General features: G+C 36.4%; 2 protein-coding genes across 2 annotated transcripts; both read left to right on the forward strand.

The window, feature by feature from the left end:
* The first annotated feature begins 1,307 nt into the window (after window positions 1-1,307).
* On the forward strand, window positions 1,308-2,231 carry Or5h25 (olfactory receptor family 5 subfamily H member 25). The gene is given in 1 exon segment (NM_001001106.1): window positions 1,308-2,231. A coding segment is annotated over 1 exon segment (924 nt).
* Window positions 2,232-12,024: 9,793 nt separating this feature from the next.
* On the forward strand, window positions 12,025-12,948 carry Or5h25d (olfactory receptor family 5 subfamily H member 25D). Its single transcript, NM_001001107.1, has one exon. The coding sequence runs from the start codon at window positions 12,025-12,027 to the stop codon at window positions 12,946-12,948; it is 924 nt and encodes a 307-aa protein (NP_001001107.1).
* Window positions 12,949-20,198: the final 7,250 nt, after the last annotated feature.

Here is a 20,198-nt window from a genome sequence, read left to right on the forward strand (position 1 = left end):
TTCCAGAGTAGTTTTACCAACTTGCTATCCTACCAACAATGCGGGAATGTACCTTTTTCTCCAAATCCTTTCCAGTATCTGCTGTCATCTGAATTTTTGATCTTAGGGATTCTGACTGGTGTGAGGTGGAATCTCAGGGTTGTTTTGATTCACATTTTACTGATGGCTAAAGTTGTTTGACCATGTCTTTAGGTTCTTCCTTGCCATTCAAGATTTCTTTGTTTAGCTCTGTACCCCATTTTAATATATTATTTGCTTCTCTGGAATCTATCTTCTTGTATTCTTTGTACATTTTGGGTGTTAACCCTCTATCTTGTGTAGGCTTGGTAAAGATTTTTTCATTTTGTTCTATTGACAGTGTATTTGCCTTAAAGAAACTTTTCAATTTTATGAGCTCCCATCTCTATAAAAGCTTTTTCTTAGGTGTCCTACAGGTAAAAGACTACAATAGTCAGGGGCCACAAAACAGTTGGGAACTCTCCTCCATTCCTTTCAGGACACATAGCATCACATCATGGCTATCTCATTCCCACCATTCACTGCTATTTTCTGATTACATGCAAAATACTACTTTCAGAAAACCTTAAAATGTTCTTGCATTTTCTCCTGAGTTCAAGTTTTATTAATCAAATAAAACTAACTCATATCAGAGTGATGTGAATGTTTGACTTCTTGTAAAAAAAATCCAGTCACATTTCAGATCTCAGACATGAAGATCTCCAGGCTGTGTTAGTCCATTTTCAGTCATTAAAATTTTCTCAACACTCAGGGATCTCGTGTCACTTACACCCAAAGATTCTTTCCTTTGCCTTCTGACAGCATATTTATCGGCTTTATTCTTAATAGATATCCATCATTAAAACCACATTCTTCAAAGATCTCATTCAGTTCTTCTTTGTATTACTACTGTGTCTTTCCTTTTGTTTTTCATTGAAGTAACATGGACTCAGAAAATGATTGATTATAACAGAAATTCTGGAGGTATCATGGTAATTGGCTTGGAAAACATGGTCAAAAGACTACAGCAATGTAATCATACCTGTTCATTAGTGTTAAAAGTTATCTTCTCTTTAAGTATATTAGCATGTTCAAGATTTTTATGGGAATAATAAAGTGAAATAATATCTTCAATTTGAAGAAAAAATTTTAATTATATAGTGATACTAAATGAGATATGGCAGTCTTCCTGATAAGGACATAGTTGTGTTTTAAATTTTGCTACTCAACATTTTATTTTACAAATTTTAGTGACTTCTGTGTGATATTAATCATTTTTCATTTCAGGGACGTCTAGTAAGGACATAGGGATGGAGAACACAACTCTGCTCATTCAGTTTGTCCTCACGGGACTTGTTCATCTACCCCAGTGGAAAATCCCCCTGTTCCTGCTGTTCTTGGTCATCTATCTCATCACCGTTGTGGGCAACTTTGGTCTGATCACTCTCATCTGGAATGACCCTCACCTTCATATCCCCATGTACTTATTTCTTGCGAGTTTAGCGTGTGTGGATACCTGGTTATCTTCCACAGTGACACCAAAGATGCTACAAGACATTTTTGCCAAGAGTAAACTGATCTCTTTCTCTGAATGTGTGATACAGTTTTTTTCATTTGTAGTGAGTGCAACCACAGAATGTTTTCTCTTGGCAGCCATGGCCTATGATCGTTATGTAGCCATATGCAAACCTTTACTCTACCCAGTCATCATGACAAATAGGCTCTGTGTACGTCTTTTAACATTGTCCTTGGTAGGTGGGTTTATCCATGCTTTAATTCATGGAGGCTTTTTATTCAGATTAATTTTCTGTAATTCTAACATAATATACCATTTTTATTGCGATGTTATGCCACTGTTAAAGATCTCCTGTAATGACCCTTCTCTCAATTACCTGATGATTTTTATTTTCTCTGGCTCGATCCAGGTATTCACCATTACAACCATTCTTGTCTCTTATACACTTGTTCTGTTTTCAGTCCTAAAGCAAAAATCTATCAAAAGCATAAAGAAAGCTGTTTCCACCTGTGGAGCCCATCTCCTCTCTGTGTCTTTGTACTATGGCCCACTTCTATTCATGTATGTGCGTCCTGCATCTCCACAGGTAGATGATCAGGATATGATGGACTCTGTATTTTACACAATCATAATTCCTGTACTCAATCCAATTATCTACAGTTTGAGGAATAAGCAAGTTAAGAAATCCCTGGCAAAATTTTTGAAGAGAAATGCTTAGATTTCACATTGTTATCTGTTGTGCTCTTATTAAAACATGGCAAACTTGTGCAGATTTGATGTGGCTATATTTTGTATTGTCAAAATGTTTTGAAAATGAACCCAAACTAGAAATTTTGTTGTCCTAGTTGTTGTTGTTGTTTTGTATGTGTATGTACATGATGTAGGCATACTTAATCCTAAATTGTCATGTTTGCTTAGAGAAACTTGCGAAATTATTTTTATTTTCTTAAAAGAGTGTCTTTCAATGAACCTTGAGTGATAAGTTTAACTTGATAACCACAGTTTCCACCCTCCTCATCACTGAAATTACAAGCATGATCTGTTCTTCATTGGAAAGCCTACCCATACTGACATCAGGATATCATGTTGCTAGGGATGCAACTACAATTATTTATCTTGAGCAGCTACTGCTCTTTCCAAGTATACATACCCTAGTCCCCCAGAGATAGCATTAAATGAACTCTTGTTTATGTGTCCATTTCTTTAAAAAATATATGAAGTGAAAAACTTAGTATAATAAAATAAATACAACAAAATCAAGTTAAACTCTGTGACTAGTTTGTATGTTATTTATTATGACATCATAAGGTCTTTAGCTACTGTAATAGTGTAGTTTCTGTGAAAATAACATAAATTTGATGTCATTGACAACTTGGACAGTCTTAGAATATTTCCCTGTTCTGATGAGACAATGCTATGTCTCTGTCAACAGATGCAAACCTTGGGATTGTTGATAAAATATGAAAAGGTCCTTTATTAAATTCTGTGGGGAAATGATGATTCATACAATTCCACCTGTGTTTTCCTCAATGAAGGACGAAGACATGGGAGTACAAGTGTAAGATTAAGACTTGGCAGGCTGTCAAAGAATGTTCTGTGGTCAGTCTGCTTGGGAAGGTGAAGACAGGCTCATTTTGTTCATGATCTGTGTTGTCCTTGAAATTCTCTCCAGTTCTGGTCAGTGTCTTATCAGCATCCAGGAAGTGTCAGGCAATCAAAGCATTAACTGCTTGTATGAAAGAAATATGTGAGGGGTTTTGTTGAGGAAATGTAGCAGTGGAAGATGGGAAAAGGATCCCAAATTGCTTATATTTTATAATAGGAAATTAACTAGGATTCAAATGGGCTATCTAAGAGTGTATAGTTGAAGAAACCATATTCTACATGTATATAAGATAAGCTCAAATAGTTTTACGATATAGTGTCATAGTCTATATCAGTTGTTGTTGTTTGTTTTGTTTCATTTTTGTGGACAAGAGCCTACAGAGGGGCACTTGGGAAAATTTCCTGAATAAACCACCAATAGCTTATGTTCTAAGTCAAGAATCGACATATGGGACCTCATAAAACTGCAAAGCTTCTGTAAGGCAAAGAATACTTTCTTGAGGACAAAACAGCCACCAACAGATTGGGAAAAGATCTTTACCAATCCTACATCCAATAGAGGGCTAATATCCATTTTAAACAATGAACTCATGATATTAAACTCTAGAGAGCCAAATAACCCTATCACTAATGGAGTACAGAGCTAAATAAAGTATTCTCACCTGAGGAATAGTGAAGAGCTAAGAAGTACCTTAAAAAATGTTCAGGGTTGGGGATTTAGCTCATTGGTAGAGCGCTTGCCTAGCAAGTGAAAGGCCCTGGGTTCAGTCCTCAGCTCCAGAAAAAAAAAGAAAGAAAAAAGAAATGTTTACCCTCTTGCTTCATTGGGGAAATGCAAATCAAAACAACACTGAGTTTCCACCTCACACCAGAAAGAATGGCTGAAATTAAAAACTCAGGTGACAACAGATGCTGACAAGGATGTGGAGAAAGAGGAACACTCCTCCATTGTTGTTGGGATTGCAAGCTGGTACAACCACTCTGGAAATCAGTCTGGAGGTTGCTCAGAAAATTGGACTTTTTACTACCTGAGGACCCAGCTATACCACTCCTGAGCATATATCCAAAAGATGCTCCAACATACAGAAAAGACACATGGTCCACTATGTTCACAATGGAGTACTGCTCACCTATCAAAAACAATGAGTTTATGAAATTCATAGGCAAATAGATTGAACTACAAAATATCATCCTGAGTGAGGAACCAAATCACAGAAAAACACACGTTTTGCACTTACTGATAAGTAGATATTAGCCCAAAAAGTTGAATTACCCAAGATACAATTCACAGACCACATGAAGCTCAAGGACAAGGATGACCAAAGTGAGGATGCTTTAATCCTTCTTAAAATGTGGAGCAAAAATATTCATAGGAGGAAATATGGGGACAAAGTTTAAAGCAGAGGCTGAAGGAATGGCCATTGAGCCTCTCCTCTCATTGATGACTGCATCCTCTGCTACATATGTGGCTGGAACCGTGGGAAGCTCGATGTGTACTCTTTGGCTGGTGGTTTAGTCCCTGGGAGCTCTGGAGTGTCTGGTTGGTTGGTATTTTTGTTTTTCCTATTGGGTTGCAAACCCCTCAGCTACCTCAGTCCTTTATCTCCCTCATGCATTGTGGACACTGTTCTCAGTCCACACTTTTTTTCATGTGTCCGATAAGTTTAGTTATGCTGTGTAATCATTTTATTGAGTTCCAGAAACCATTTCATTTCTTTCTTTAATTATGTCTTGACCTATTCTTCATTGAGTAGAATTGTTCAATTTCCACTTATTTTAAACTTTCTATTTTCTCTGTTGTAGTGGTAGCTAGCTTTAATTCATGGTGGCCTGATATGATCTAGTTTGTTGTTTCAATTTTCCTTTATCAGTTGAGACTGAGGACAAGGTCAATTTTGGAGAATGTTCCATGAGGTACAGAGTTAAATGCATGTATTTACTGTTTTTCTGATTTGGTAAAATGTTATGTGACTACCTGTTAGGTACACATGGTTTATAATGTCTGCTGGTTCCTAGTATTCCTCTGTTTAGATTTTTGATTGGATGACCTTGTCATTGGTGAGAGTTGGGTACTGAAGTCCCTCACTATTGCGATATGAGGGTCAATGTGTGCTTTGAACAGTAGTAGAATTTCTGTTACATATTTGGTTGTCCTTACACTTGCGACATTGATGTTAAACTTTTACATGCCATTTTTCCTTTGATAAATATGTACTGTCTTTCACCTTTCTTTTTGATTAATTTTGGTTTGATCTTGTAATGTTTACACTATTTTTTTTTATGTTCATTTCCTTGAAACTCATTTTTCCCTTTTCCCTGAGTTGGTATCTATTCTCGATGTTGAGGTATATTTCTTGGGTGGAATAGAAAGACTTGATTACTATTTTGACTGTATCACTTTCAATGCCAAGAATGTCACAATGACAAAGTATGTTTAGGACGATTTCAGAAATTGATGGAAATTCAATCATAATGCCAAGCAAAACTTCATTTAATAATTTTAATGAGAGTCAAAACAGGTACTCAACTTTTAGAACCAAAATCCTCATATGAAAAGAATGGTATCGGTATACAGACCAATTTGGTCTTGCTATAAAATGATAACAATTTTTGTTTTTAGTTTTATATTAATAAAATCAAGGTGATTATCTAAAAGCAAAAATGCATTGAGTGTATGGTAAAAATTACAATTCATATCCCACAGAAACCTGAACTCTGAATCACATGTTTGAAATACAGTTTTATGTTGCTTAAATCAATGGTATTTGATGTGCAAATTGCACAGCTGTTCACCAAAACTGTAGTGAAAACCCAGTGGAACAGAATTACTGCCATGGCTGCCTCATCATTGAATGGATTTTAGGGTGGTTATACATTTAGAAAACTAGAACAACCACCAAATATTTCACATAACTTGCACGCACACACACACACACAAACACACACACACACACACACACACACAGAGAGAGAGAGAGAGAGAGAGAGAGAGAGAGAGAGAGAGAGAGAGAGAGAGTCATACAGAGACAGATGGATACAAAGATAGACAGAGACAGAGAGACAGAGAAAGAAATTTTATCATCGACATCATCATGTCATGGTTGATGAACTCAGGAAAAGCACATTATTCGATGCCTTAAAATTGTGTAGTAGTTTGGCTAAACCTGTCACAGTGTGAAATAAAGTATAATTTCTGTAGAAAAATTAGAATCTCTTACAGTAAGTAAGTGTTTATGGTTTGGAAATTTACAGTGCCCAGTGGAACCAATTTGTAATTCTGTTCAAACCTACACTGTCCAGTAAAGAAACCTCTTCTTTGCCTCTTGTGAACCCTGATGCCCTGGAGGGAATTACAGTTCTTCAGTCCTTTCTTAGGAGAAAATCAGGCAATGGTATAAATGTTCTTGCATGGAATGAAAAGTCATATAAACACAGTTTGCTCTGCTGATTCATGAAACTTCCAGACAAATCGCGATGAGGACGATCATTGCACATGGTCCTATTGTCTTGTACTATTGTGCTTTTCCTGCTTTAGAACACTCAACACTTTATAAGGACCTTAGCTTTTTGTTTTTCTTAAAATGGGTAAGAAACAAATGAGTTGTGTAGTTTTCACCATGCTTTACACAGAAAATTAAGAAGCCATTTTAATTCATAATAATTTTATACAGTTGCTGTAAATGAAGACAGAAACAACTAAAAATTGCCTGTATATTTCAATTCATGACTAAATATCAATGGGAAAAAACCTCTAATTATTCTCTTTAACGTGTTTCAAAATCTTTTTAGCTAACTGACTTTACTTTTAGCTGTGACCCTGGCATTTAAGAGCTGAATTATATTTATTGAGTATAATGACTTTTAAATTCTCCTGAAGTAGTTTGTTATCTCAAAACTTAGTATGAAATCCTAATGATTCTCATGTATGGAATAATTCTGATGATTTTGGTAGGAGAGCCATTCTTTAATTATGTTCACTCATTTGTCTTTAAAGTTCAGTTACTTATAAGTAGAAGATTTAAATTATATCTTAAACTTATAACATTAATATTTATATTATTAGTTATTTGTTCATAATATATTATCTATGAATGTATGCAGAGCAGACTTTACATATAGAATATGTTTCATCATGTAGTATAGCTTGATATATATCTAGATATATGTTTATTTAAATATTAATAAATACATATTGGAATATGACAAAGATATTTTGTCTACTCTTACCTTTATTAATGATTTGTTAACCTCCCCATATCAAGCAATGTGAAAATTTGTATCTCTTGGTGAGCTTTGTGCTCCATGAAAGAAACTATCTCCATAAATATTACCCTAAAAATGTATTATTGGCATGACATATATCATCTGTATGCAAAATTGATCGGGATCAATTCTATTCTATTAATCAAAATAAGAATAGAACCACGCCTACAAAACAGTTAGATAGAAATGTGGATATGTGTTCTTAAATCAAACTATTAAGATTTACAGAAAAAATGTTTTGAATTTGTTTTTACATCAAAAAGACATCATATAGAGAGAAAAACAAATCCACTGACCATATTCATTCAAATATATCAACTATACAAAGTAAATGAAATCAAATTTAATGTGTCTGTTTTTAAAATGTATGTTCTAGAGAAAATATATTTTGAGCTTTTAAAAAAGAAATGTTTTTGCAAAATCAATAATAGTTAATAAATAACAAAGCTAAGAAAACATTGAAAACCAAGCATCTGAAACTTGTTTTTCTATATATATTTCAAGGGTGCATTTAAATAAACTTTAACTTACATATTTAATTTTAATTTGGGTAAATACAACATATTTATATCATTTTTCTTTCTCTCTTCTCCCTGCAAATATTCTTACTCATATTCTCTCTCTAAATAGTCTCATGTATTCAGGGATATATATATGTGTGTGTGTGTGTGTTTGTGTATGTGTGTATATGTGTGATGTCTGTGTATATTATCAATGTATGTATTATATGTTTATATGTATCATACATAGTGTGTATTCATATGTATTAAGTACATATGTGTGTATATTATATATGTATAATATATATATATGAACATGTGTATTTGTGTGTATACTATTAAAGAGAAAAAGTCATTCTAAATTTTCAGTCATATGTGGCTTCTCTATTCTTTCTCTTTTTCTAGATAAATGCATCTGCTTTGTTAAGCACTGCCTGCTTCTCTTCCTCCATTTTATTTCTTTTTCTCCAGCCAAGTCTCCCATTCCTTGTTGGTTGTGCTCTTTCTCTTGCTAGTGCTTTCCTCTTCTCCTCTTACTTTTTTATGTTTTCTTGGATTATTTTATTTATTTATATTTCTTTTTTTCTTTTCTTGTATTGGATATTTTCTTATTAACATGTCAAATATTGTCCCGTTTCCCAGGTTCCTCTCCAGAAAACCCCCATACTTTCCCCCACTTCTGTCTCCATGAGGGTGCTCTGCCACCCACCCACTTACTCCCTCCCTCTGCCCACCCTGGCATTCCTCTACACTGTGGTTCAAATATTATCCCCCTTCCAGGTTTCCCTTCAATAAACCAACTATCCCATCTCCCCTCCCTCCTGCATTTGTGAGGGTGCTTCCCCCACACCCCCACTTCCTCCTCACCTCCCTAGCATTCCCCTATGCTGGGGTATCAGTGCTCTACAGGTCCAACAGACTCCCCTCCCACTGAGCCAGATAGGGCAATCCCCTGCTATAAATGCAGCTGGAGCCATGGGTCCCTCCAAGTGTACTGTTTGAATGGTGATTTAGTCCTGGGAGCTCCGGGTGATCTGGATAGTTGATATTGTTCTTCTTATGGGGTTGTACTCCATTTCAGTCCCTTCACTCCTTCATTTAACTCTTCCCTTGGCAAAACCATTCTCAGTCTGATGGTTGGCTGCAGCATCTGCCTTTGTATTTGTCAGGTTCTGACAGAGCCTCTCAGGAGACAGCTATATCAGGCTCCTATCAGCATGCACTTCTTGGCATCCATGATATTGTCTAGATTTGGTGTCTGTATATGGGATGGATCCCTAGGTGGGGCAGTCTCTGGATGGCTTTCCTTCAATCTGTGCTTCAATTTTTGTCCCTGTATATTCTTTATAAAAGAGAAAATCTGGGCTAAATTTTTGATGTGTGTGGTTGGCCCTATCGCTCAACAGGGGTCTGTGCCTAACCACTAAATATGGTCTTTACAGGTTCGATCTCCTTTTTGTTGATCATTTTGGCTAATGTCATCCCCATTGAGTCCTGGGAACCACTTGCATCCCTGGTATCAGGAACTTTCAGAAACTACCACCAATTCCCACTCTCCCACAGATACAAATCTCCATTCAAATTCCTCACCCTCTGTACTTCTTCCTTATCTCCTCCCACTCCTAATCCTGCACCTTTACATCCTCCTGACTCTTCTCTTCCTCAACCTCCTATGATAATTTGATTCCACCTCCTAAGTGGGAGTGAGGCATCCACACTTTGGTCTTCCTTCTTGGGCTACACATGGTTTGTGAATTTTGTCGTGGGAATTCTGAGCTTTCTTGGCTAATACCAACTTATCAGTGAGTATATACCATGTGTGTTGCTTTGTGACTGGATTTCCTCACTCAGAATGATATTTTCTGGTTCCATCCAGTTACCTGCAAATTTCATGAAGTTATTGTTTTTAATCTCTGAGTAGTACTCCATTGTGTAGATGTACCACATTTTCTGTATCCATTCCTCTGTTGAAGAGCATTTGGGTTCTTTCCAGCTTCTGGCTATTATAAATAAGGCTGCTATGAACATAGTGGAGCATGTGTCCCTCTTATGTGTTGGAGCATCTTTTGGGTATATGCCCAGGAGTGGTATAGCTGGGTCTTCAGGTAGAACTATGTCCAATTTTCTCAGGAACCTCCAGACTGATTTTTAGAGTGGTTGTAACTACTTGCTATCCTACTAGCAATGGAGGAGTGTTCCTTTTTCTCCACATCCTTGCCAGCATCTGCTGTCACCTGAGTTTTTTATTTTAGTCATTCTAACTCTCATAAGATGAAATCTCAGGGTTGTTTTGATTTGCATTTTACTGATGGCTCAGGATGTTGACCATTTCTTCAAGTGATTCCTTGCCATTCATGATTCCTCAGCTTAGATTTCTTTGTTTAGCTCTGTACCCCATTTTTATTATGTTTATTTGGCTCTCTGAAGTCTACCTTCTTGAGTTATTTGTATAATTTGGGTGTTAGTCCTCTATTTCATATTGGCTTGGTAAAGATCTTTTATAAATCTATAGATTGCCATTTTGTTCTATTGACATGTACTTTGCCTTACAGAAGCTTTTCAAGTTTATGAGCTTCAATCTGTATAAAAGCTTTTTCTTAAGTGTCCTACAGTTAAAAGACTAAAATAGTCAGAGGCCACAAAACACTTGCAAATTCTCCTCCATAGTTTTTAGAACACATAGCATCACAGCATAGTCATCTCATTTCCACCATTTGCTATTTTCTGATCACATGAAAAAAAATACTTTCAGCATGCCATTAAAATGTTCTTGTATTTTCTCCTGAGTTCAGGGTTTATTAATCAAATAAAACTAGCCCAGGACAAAGTGCTGTGAACGTTTGAATTCTTGAAAAGAAATCAATCACATTTCAGATATCAAACACAGAGATCTCCAGGGTGTGCTTGGCCATTTTCAGTCATTAAAATACTTTTATTCTTAACACTCAGGGATCTCTTGTCACTTACCCCCAAAGATTCTTTCCTTTGCCTTCTGACAGCATATTAATCTGTTTTATTCTTAATAGCTTTCATGCATTAAAACCACATTCTTCAAATATCTCATTCAGTTCCGGTTTGTATTATTACTGTGTCTTTCCTTTGGTTTTTCTTTGATAACATGGTCTCGTGAAATGATTGGTTTTTACACAGATATTCTGTGGGGATCATAGTAATTGGCTGGTAAAACATGGTCACAAGAAGAATAGAGCTAGGTCATTAATGTTAAACCTTCAGTAAACTGATGCTACTAAGTGTATCATTCATGTTCAGTTATTAGGGCCAAAAGACTAGTGTATCTTAATTGTGAAACCCATTTTGAAAAGACCATATTCATAGTCACCAAATGCTATTTACATCCCATTGGATGTGGTGTGTCGCAGTATAACAGTGGGTTGATATTACAAGTTCTTTCAAATTTATCACTTTGTTTCCTAGTTATTTGTGAGGTCCAGTCACATATGTTTCAATAACTGTATTTGCATTCAATTGCACATGAGGATATTTTATAAAGGTTGCCCAGTAGATTATTATTTATAAAGTCCTAAACAACTTATGATCTTAAAATCTACAATTTGAATATATGTTCCCAGACACTCTGCAGGACACAGAAGATGCTAGGTACACAAAGTTTTCTATACTACTGACATCTAATTTCCTTACCAGAAAATATTTTCTCCACTTCCTTATAATAAATTTTGAAAGACATTTCCAAGCTACTATGTTGTAATATTTCACTTTATTAAAGTATTTGAATTGACTAAGACCCTTCAGTTTAATTCACTGTACAATCTAGATTCTTAAAACATATCTTGCCTTGATTATGACCCTGTAACAGAAGCACAACATTCAAACATAACCACTGTGTAATTTCATATATTTCACAAAAATTTAAAACCTATCTTTTCTTTCACTATATTAATGAGTTCAAGATTTCTATGGGAAAAATGAATTGAAATAATAGCTTCACTCAGAAGAAAAGTTTTTATTGTATATTGTGATATTAAATGAGATATGGTGGTCTTCCTGATAAGTACACAGTTGTGTTTTAAATTTGACTATCCAACATTTTACTTTACAAATTTTAGTGACTGCTGTGTGCATTAATCATTTTTCCTTTCAGGGACATCTACTGAGGACATAGGGATGGAGAACACAACTCTGCTCATTCAGTTTGTCCTCACGGGACTTGTTCATTTACCCCAGTGGAAAATCCCCCTGTTCCTGCTGTTCTTGGTCATCTATCTCATCACCATTGTGGGCAACCTTGGTCTGATCACTCTCATCTGGAATGACCCTCACCTTCACATCCCCATGTACTTATTTCTTGGGAGTTTAGCATTTGTGGATACTTGGTTATCCTCCACAGTGACACCAAAGATGCTACAAGACATTTTTGCCAAGAGTAAACTGATCTCTTTCTCTGGATGCATGACACAATGTTTTTCATTTGTAATGAGTGCAACCACAGAATGTTTTCTCTTGGCAGTAATGGCCTATGATCGTTATGTAGCCATATGCAAACCTTTACTCTACCCAGTCATCATGACAAATAGGCTCTGTGTACATTTTTTAACATTGTCCCTGGTAGGTGGATTTATCCATGCCTTAATTCATGAAGGCTTTTTATTCAAACTAATTTTCCGTAATTCTAACATTATATACCACTTTTATTGTGATATTATACCACTGTTAAAGATTTCCTGTAATGACCCTTCTCTCAATTACCTGATGCTTTTTATTTTCTCTGGCTCGATTCAGGTATTCACCATTACAACCATTCTTGTCTCTTATACACTTGTTCTGTTTTCAATCCTAAAGCAGAAATCCATCAAAAGCATTAAGAAAGCTTTTTCCACCTGTGGAGCCCATCTCCTCTCTGTGTCTTTGTACTATGGCCCACTTCTATTCATGTATGTGCGTCCTGCACCTCCACAGGTAGATGATCAGGATATGATGGACTCTGTATTTTATACAATCATAATTCCTGTACTGAATCCAATTGTCTACAGTTTGAGGAATAAGCAAGTTAAGAAATCCCTGGCAAAATTTTTGAAAAGAAATACTTAGATTTCACATTATTATCGGTTGTGCTCTTTTTAAAACATGGTAAACTTTTGCAGGTTGATGTGGCTACTTTTTGTACATTGTCAAAATGTTTTGAAAATGAACCTAACCTAGAAATCTTGTTGTGGTCATTGTTGTTGTTCTTGTTGCTGTTGTTGTTCTTTTGTATGTGTGTGTATGTTATGTAGGCATTCTTATTTGTGAATTGTTATGTTTGATCATGGAAACTTTTGCAGAGGCCTGAGGATGTCCAGCTTAATTACTCTTATTTTCTTAAAAGAGTGTCTTTCACTGAGCCTGGAACTATAATTTTAACTTGCTAATTACAGTTTCCACCCTCCTCATCACTGAAATTGCAAGCCTGTGTGGAACCATGATCTGCTTTCATTGGAAATCCTTCCCGTACTCACATTTGGATATCATGTTGCTAATGGTGCACCCACAATTTTTTATTGAGCAGCTACTGCTCTTTCCAAGTATACATAACCCAGTCCCCCAGACATAGCATTAAGTGAACTCTTGTTTATGTGTCCATTTCTTTAAAAAAATATATGAAGTGATTTTTTTCAATTATCCAAAGACTTAGTATAATAAAATAAATACAACAAAAATCAAATTAAAACTCTTTAACAGGTTTGTATGTTATTTATTATGACATCATAAGTACATTAGCTGTTGTAATAGATTAGTTTGTATAAAAATAATATGTATATGATGTCAATGACAATTTGGAGAATCATAGAACACTTCCCTGTTTTGATGAGGCAATGCTATGTCTCTGTAAACACATGCAGATCTTTTATTAAATTCTGTGGGGAAATGATGATTCATCCAACAATTTCACCTGTGTTTTCCTCAATGAAGGACAAAGACATAGGAGTACAAGTGTAAGGTTAAGACTGGGCGGGTTGTCAAAGCATGCTCTGTGGTCAGTGTGCTTGGGAAGGTGAAGACAGGCTCACTTAGCCCATCATCTGTGTTGTCTTTGACATTCTCTGCAGTTCTGTTCTGTGTCTTATAAGCATCTAGGAAGTGTCAGTCAATCAAAATATTAGCGGTTTTTATGAAAAAAAATGGGAGGTTTTTTTTTTTTTGAGGAAATGTAGCAGTAGAAGATGGGAAATTGATCCCAAATAGCTTAGATTTTATAATAGGAAATTAACTAGGATTTAAATGGGTTATCTAAGGGTTATTAGAGGGTACAGTTGAAGAAACCATATTCTAAATGTATATAGGTTAAACTCAAGTAGTTGTAAGATACAGTGTCATAGTCAATAGTTGTTGTTGTTGTTGTTTGTTTTGTTTCATTTTTGTTTTTGTCTGTTTGTTTTGGCCAGGTGTGAAAAGAGGAAATTACACTCTACTCCTATGTGTATAAGCACTGAAAAACATTTTTTTGCAATGTTACAACCTTCTCTTTTTAACTCTTTCTACGACGTGGTTTTTGATTAAATCTTTCTTGAATAAATTTTAGTGGAATTTTATTGCTAATATATATGGACATGTAAAGATACAGTGATGTAAATATGTATGTATTTGTGTGAATTCAGAGTTTATATGTTATGTGATCTTGTCCGTGAGACTGACTGTATTTTTAGACATATTAAAGCATATTAGTTTCCCACATCCTATGTTTGTACACCTTGGAAATGTCTGAGGTTCTTTCATAAGACAGAAATTCTTATTCTGCCTTTTGGAACTATTGACAGGTTTTGTGAACTTTAACCTATGGGTCATATGGAAGATATTTTTAATAAACGCATCCGGTCGAAAAAGATTATGAGACTCTGAAACCACTCTTTTGCCCCATTTTTGTTCTTTAGACATGAAATGAACAGTTTTGTCTCCCAGTGCAAGTGGACTGTGGTGCAAGTCTCATAAGAGAAGGTTAACAACATACTGAAACCTCTGAACTGCAAGACACAGGGAACCTTTCTTTTGATGAGTTGATTTATCGTGGCTTTCTTTTTCTATTTGTGGAAACCTAGGTCTAATTTAAACACGAAATTATACACATTTTTAAGGAAATGGCCAATTTGATAAATTTTATATAGCACTTATTATAATCTCAAAGAGTATATTGCTAATTTAAAGTCTTTAAGAGCTTATTTATTGTTCATGGTTACATTTGACCTTGCAACATACTTAATTTTGGCTACATTCTTGTTTAGATTACAGTTTAAAGTATTAAAACACTTTCCACTTTTTGCCACACTCAGTATTGTGCTTTGTAGACAACAAACTTTAAAGAAGGATTCATGAAATTAAAATTAATACTTCATATGAAGAAGGAAATAAAAATCTATGGCTCCTCTTGATAATATAACGATCATAGGCAGAATGTTGGATTGGCATAGATGCATCCAGTCTACTTGTCTTAAGTCTTTATGGCAAACAAAAGCAGCATATACTTATAAAATAGTATTCCTCTTATAATTAAACATTCCTCTTTGTGTGTGTGTGTGTGTGTGTGTGTGTTTGTGTGTGTGCGTGTGTGAGGAAGCTATTCAATCTTAATATTGTTTGATAAAAAACATATTTTAACAAATATCATTATTGTTTTTATTTTGGATTTCAAGTTTATAAGATAAGAGCAGGTCTTATAATCCCTAATAGAATACTCAAAGCTGCAGGAAAGCAATGTCCAAACTGCTCTGAGTTCAAATAGTGCACAACTTCAGTGTTATGTTCAGAAACCATTGTTGCCTTGAAGTCATGCACCACCTTTGACTCTTTAATCTCTTCATTCCCTATCCTGCTATGATCTCTGAGAAATAAGCACCATAGTATGATATAGGTGCCCCATGAAGGGGGCAAATATTATAGTCTGTTATTCCCTATCCCTCAACCAGTTGTGTGAGTCCATGATACTTTTCCATCTAAACCAAAAAGTATTTTTTCCGATCAGGACTGAGAAATGCATTCATCTGTAGAAGTAACAATAAATCACTAGGACTCAGTGTAATACTATGACCATTTAGGACAACAATAGTAGTAGATTCTTCCCCTAGGGCCTATGATCTGCCTACAGGTACTAGGTACAAGGTAATAATGACAGGTATGAGTTTTGATACATGGAATCATGAATGTGCCTTTGGTATGATAAAATAGTATTCATACCATTATTGTACAGGTGTGCATGTCTTATCAGATTGGTTGTAATTATAGCTGCAAATGTTCACTGATCAAGACTGATAATTATCTTTCTCCTAGAGCAGTATATGTAGCATCTTTCAGAACAGTGAAGTGTAGCTGGAAGATTTGAAGCATCCAGGTGTGTATAGCCAAATTTCTCAATATTCTGTGATGTTATTATGTGGTATTTTCAGCAGTTTGGTTTTACCATATTCTTGGGTTAACCAAAGCCATGGCAATAGCCTTTAATCTTTGCAGATCTATGGGACCTCACTGTTCAAGAACTCCAAGAATGGGTAAACAGTTACCCGCAATGGAATTTTTATTTTCTAGCCTGTGGTGTTTAATAGGAGCCTTGTCAATCCATTATAGGGTAATATGGTAACTCACTTAAAGAACCCCCTCTTTCTCTTTACTTTCTAAGAACTCTAATAAATGAATAGAAATCATGGGAGGAATACCATTCATGATAGCCTTAAGATATTACTCATCTTTTATATAAATACTGACACAAACATTTATGATTTTCCTCTTTTTTCTTTTTTTTATTGGATATTTTCTTTATTCTTCAAATTTTGTTTCCTTTTCTGGCTTCCCCTCTAAAACACCTCCATCTCTTGCCACAACCCCTGCCTACATAAGGGTGCTTCCCCACCCTTCCGCCCACTCCCTCTTGCCTCCCCACACTGGTCTTCTTCTACACTGGAGCATTGAGCCTTTCCAGGACCAAGGGTCGCTCCTCCCATCTGACAAGGCCATCCGCTGCTACATATGTGGTTGTAGCCATGGGTTGCTCCATGTGTACTATTTCATTGGTGGTTTAGTTTCTGGAAGATCTGGGGTATCGGATTCATTAATATTGCTGTTCTTCATATGGGGTTGAAAACCCTTTCTGTTACCACAGTCCTTTCCCTAGCTCCTCTATTGGGGACCCCATTCTCAGTCCAATAGTTTCTGCTGAGCATCCACCTCTGTAATTATCAGGCTATGGCAGAGCCTCTCAAGTGACTGCTATATCAGACTCCCGTCAGCTGGCACTTCTTGGCATCCCCAATAGTGACTGGCTTTGGTGACTGCATATGGGATGGATCCCCATGTGTAGTAGTCTTTTCTCCATTCTTTGTCTTCACATTTCCTCCTGTGAGTATTTTGTTCCCTCTTCTAAGACGTACTGAAGCATTCATACTTTTGTCTTTCTTTTTCTTGAGCTCCATGTGGGCTGTAAATTTTATCTTGGGTATTCCGAGCTTTTTGGCTAGTATCCACTTTTCAGTGAGTACATATCATGTGTGTTTTCTTTTGATTTGGTTCTTTTGATTTTATAGTTCCATCTATTTGCCTAAGAATTTCATGAATTCATTTTTTAATAGCTAAGTAGTACTCCATTACTACTCTCATGTAGCACTCTCTATTTCCATTCTTCCATTGAAGGACATCTGGGTTCTTTCCAGCTTCTGGCTATTATAAATAAGGCTGCTATGAACATAGTGGAGCACGTGTCGTGGTTATATGCCCAGAAGTGGTGCACCTGGGTCCTCAGGTAGTACTATGTCCAATTTTCTGAAGAACTGCCAGACTTATTTCCAGAGTGGTTGTACCAGCTTTCAATCCTGCCAAAAACGGGAGTGTTCCTCATTCTTCACATCCTCTCCAGCATGTGATGTCACCTGAGATTTTGATCTTTGCCAGTCTAACAGGTTTCACGTAGAATCTCATGGTTGTTTTGATTTGGATTTCCCTCATGGATATTGATGCAAAAATACTCAATAAAATTCTAGCAAGTGGAATCAAAGAATACGTCACAATGATCATCCATGATGATGCAATAGGCTTCATCCCAGGGTTGCAATGATGGTTCAATGTGTAGAAATCCATCAACTTAATCCACTATGTAAACAAACTCAAAGGAAAAATACCACAGGATCATTTGATTAGCTGCTGAGAAAGCAGTTGACAAAATTGAATACCCCTTCATGGGTGTCTTGGGAAGATCAGTAAGTCAATCCCCATACCTAAACATGGTAAAAGCAATATAGAGCAAACTAATAGTCAACATAAAACTAAATGAAGAGAAACTTGAAGCAATTACACTAAAATAAGAGGCTAGACAAGGCTACCCATTCTCTCCCTACCTATTCAGTATAGTACTTGAAGTCCTAGCCAGAGCAATTAGACAATAAAAGGAGGTCAAAGGAATACAAATTGGAAAGGAAGAAGTTGAAATATCACTATTTGCAGATGATGTGATAGTATACTTAAAAGACCTCACAAATTCCATCAGTGAACTCCTAAGCCTGATGAACTGCTTCCGCAATGTCACTGGATATAAAATTAACTGAAACAAATCAGTAGCCTTCCTCTACTCAAACGTTAAACAGTCTGAGAAAGAAATTAGTGAAAGGACACCCTTTCCAATGGTCACAAGTAATATAAAATACATTATTGTGACTCTAACCAAACAAGTAAAAGATTTGTATGACAAAAAATTCAAGTTTCTGAAGGAAGAAATCAAGAATATCTCAGAAGATGGAAAGACCTCCCATACTCTGGATTGACAGGATTAATATGGTAAAAGTGGCCATCTTCCTGACACAGATGTTGATATAAGTAAAACCAGTAACCTAAATCACCAGACCAGTTTTAACTTGCTATGGTGTCCACCAAATGTCTTGTATGTCAGATAACCCCTAATTCATTATAGGAAAGTCAGGTCTCATGGACACATGGTAGCCTGAGTTTGCACATTCAGGTTCGGTGAAGGCCTATGATGAGTGCAGGTTGTTTCCCAAAGCTCACTATTCCAACCAAGGATTTCAGGGGTTTGTTGTATCCACAAAACTTGTCAGTAGCCTCAAACAGTGTCTCCTTCAGCTGTTCCTTTCTGGAGCAACAATGGAGTTGGTAAGTCACAGGATCACAGCACTTTGTACAGCTGGTTAGGTTTGCTCTATTCATCTTTTTGTTCCCCTTTATCTAAGTTACACACAAAAGTGTTGAGTTTTCTAACACTTTTCTGTTTTTAATTTTTTATTATATATTTCTTTGCTAGTATTTCAAAGGTTATTCCCCTTCCCGGTTTCCTGTTCATAAGCACCCATTCCCTCCCCTTCCCTTCCCCCATATGGGTATTCTCCCTATAAATCCCCCTTATTGCCCACCCCCATATCCCCCTGCATTGGGGGTCCAACCTTGGCAAGACCAAGAGCTTTCCCTTCCACTCCTGCCCCAACAAGGCTATTCTCTGCTACATAGGCAGTTGGAGCCCTGGGTCAGTCCATGTATAGTCTTTCAGTAGTGTTCTAACACTTTTCAAATGGGATAGTGTAAAAAGAACAACGGAGGCTAATACACATTTAATACTTCTGTGATGTTTGCCACTTTTTGATGTGAAGAAGTTCTGGATACAGTAGGTATATCTGTCTCTGTCACTGTCCTTATCTCCTCCCTCTTGTCCATCTCTCCCTCCTTTCTTCCCTCCTTCTCGCCTTCCTCCGCCCTCTCTCCTCTTTCTTTGCCTACCTCACTTCTTTTCTTTCTTCCTCCCTCTGTTACCTTATGGCTTCTCACCTACACATATGAAATAATAAACTCCTCTCGGCAGCATAACTCTTTGGTCTCTGAATTTCATTTGTTGAAATTTCTTGACCCAAACCTGAAAGCCCAAAGCAGTTTCAAAAATCATTGAGTTTTCGAAGATCCTATACTCGAAAACCAGGCTCACTAAGAGCTGAGAAAGGTTCTTTCACTCTAGTAGACAGCCCTATATTATCTGTATCCGGACCTAAAAATTAATTATTGTCTAAACCAGGAGTGTCACTAGTGATGAGAAATAGTATTACAAGGGCTGATTTCACCTCTTCAAGCTGGGATTAGGCACTGTCTATGGATATTCAGAGTGTAAAAATCTGTGATGCTCATGGAGCCATTTGGACTCATTACTTGTGTCAAATCCACATTGAACAGCAGGGCAGCGCTGCACTTTGTGCTCAGGGAATACTTGTGATCTCAAGTGAGACTTTCAGTTCTCCTCTCAGGGCTGCCATTGGTTGATCTTGAGGCACAGGAAAATATACAGTTAGCAGTTTTCCCCCTGCATTTATGGAATAAAAGCTTCGAAA

The sequence above is a fragment of the Rattus norvegicus genome, chromosome 11, assembly GCF_021556685.1.
Source record: "Rattus norvegicus strain SHRSP/BbbUtx chromosome 11, alternate assembly SHRSP_T2T, whole genome shotgun sequence".
Classification (NCBI taxonomy): Eukaryota; Metazoa; Chordata; class Mammalia; order Rodentia; family Muridae; genus Rattus; species Rattus norvegicus.

Coding starts and splice junctions, on each gene's coding strand:
- Or5h25d (NM_001001107.1), top strand. CDS start 12,025: ATGGAGAACACAACTCTGCTCATTCAGTTTGTCCTCACGGGACTTGTT.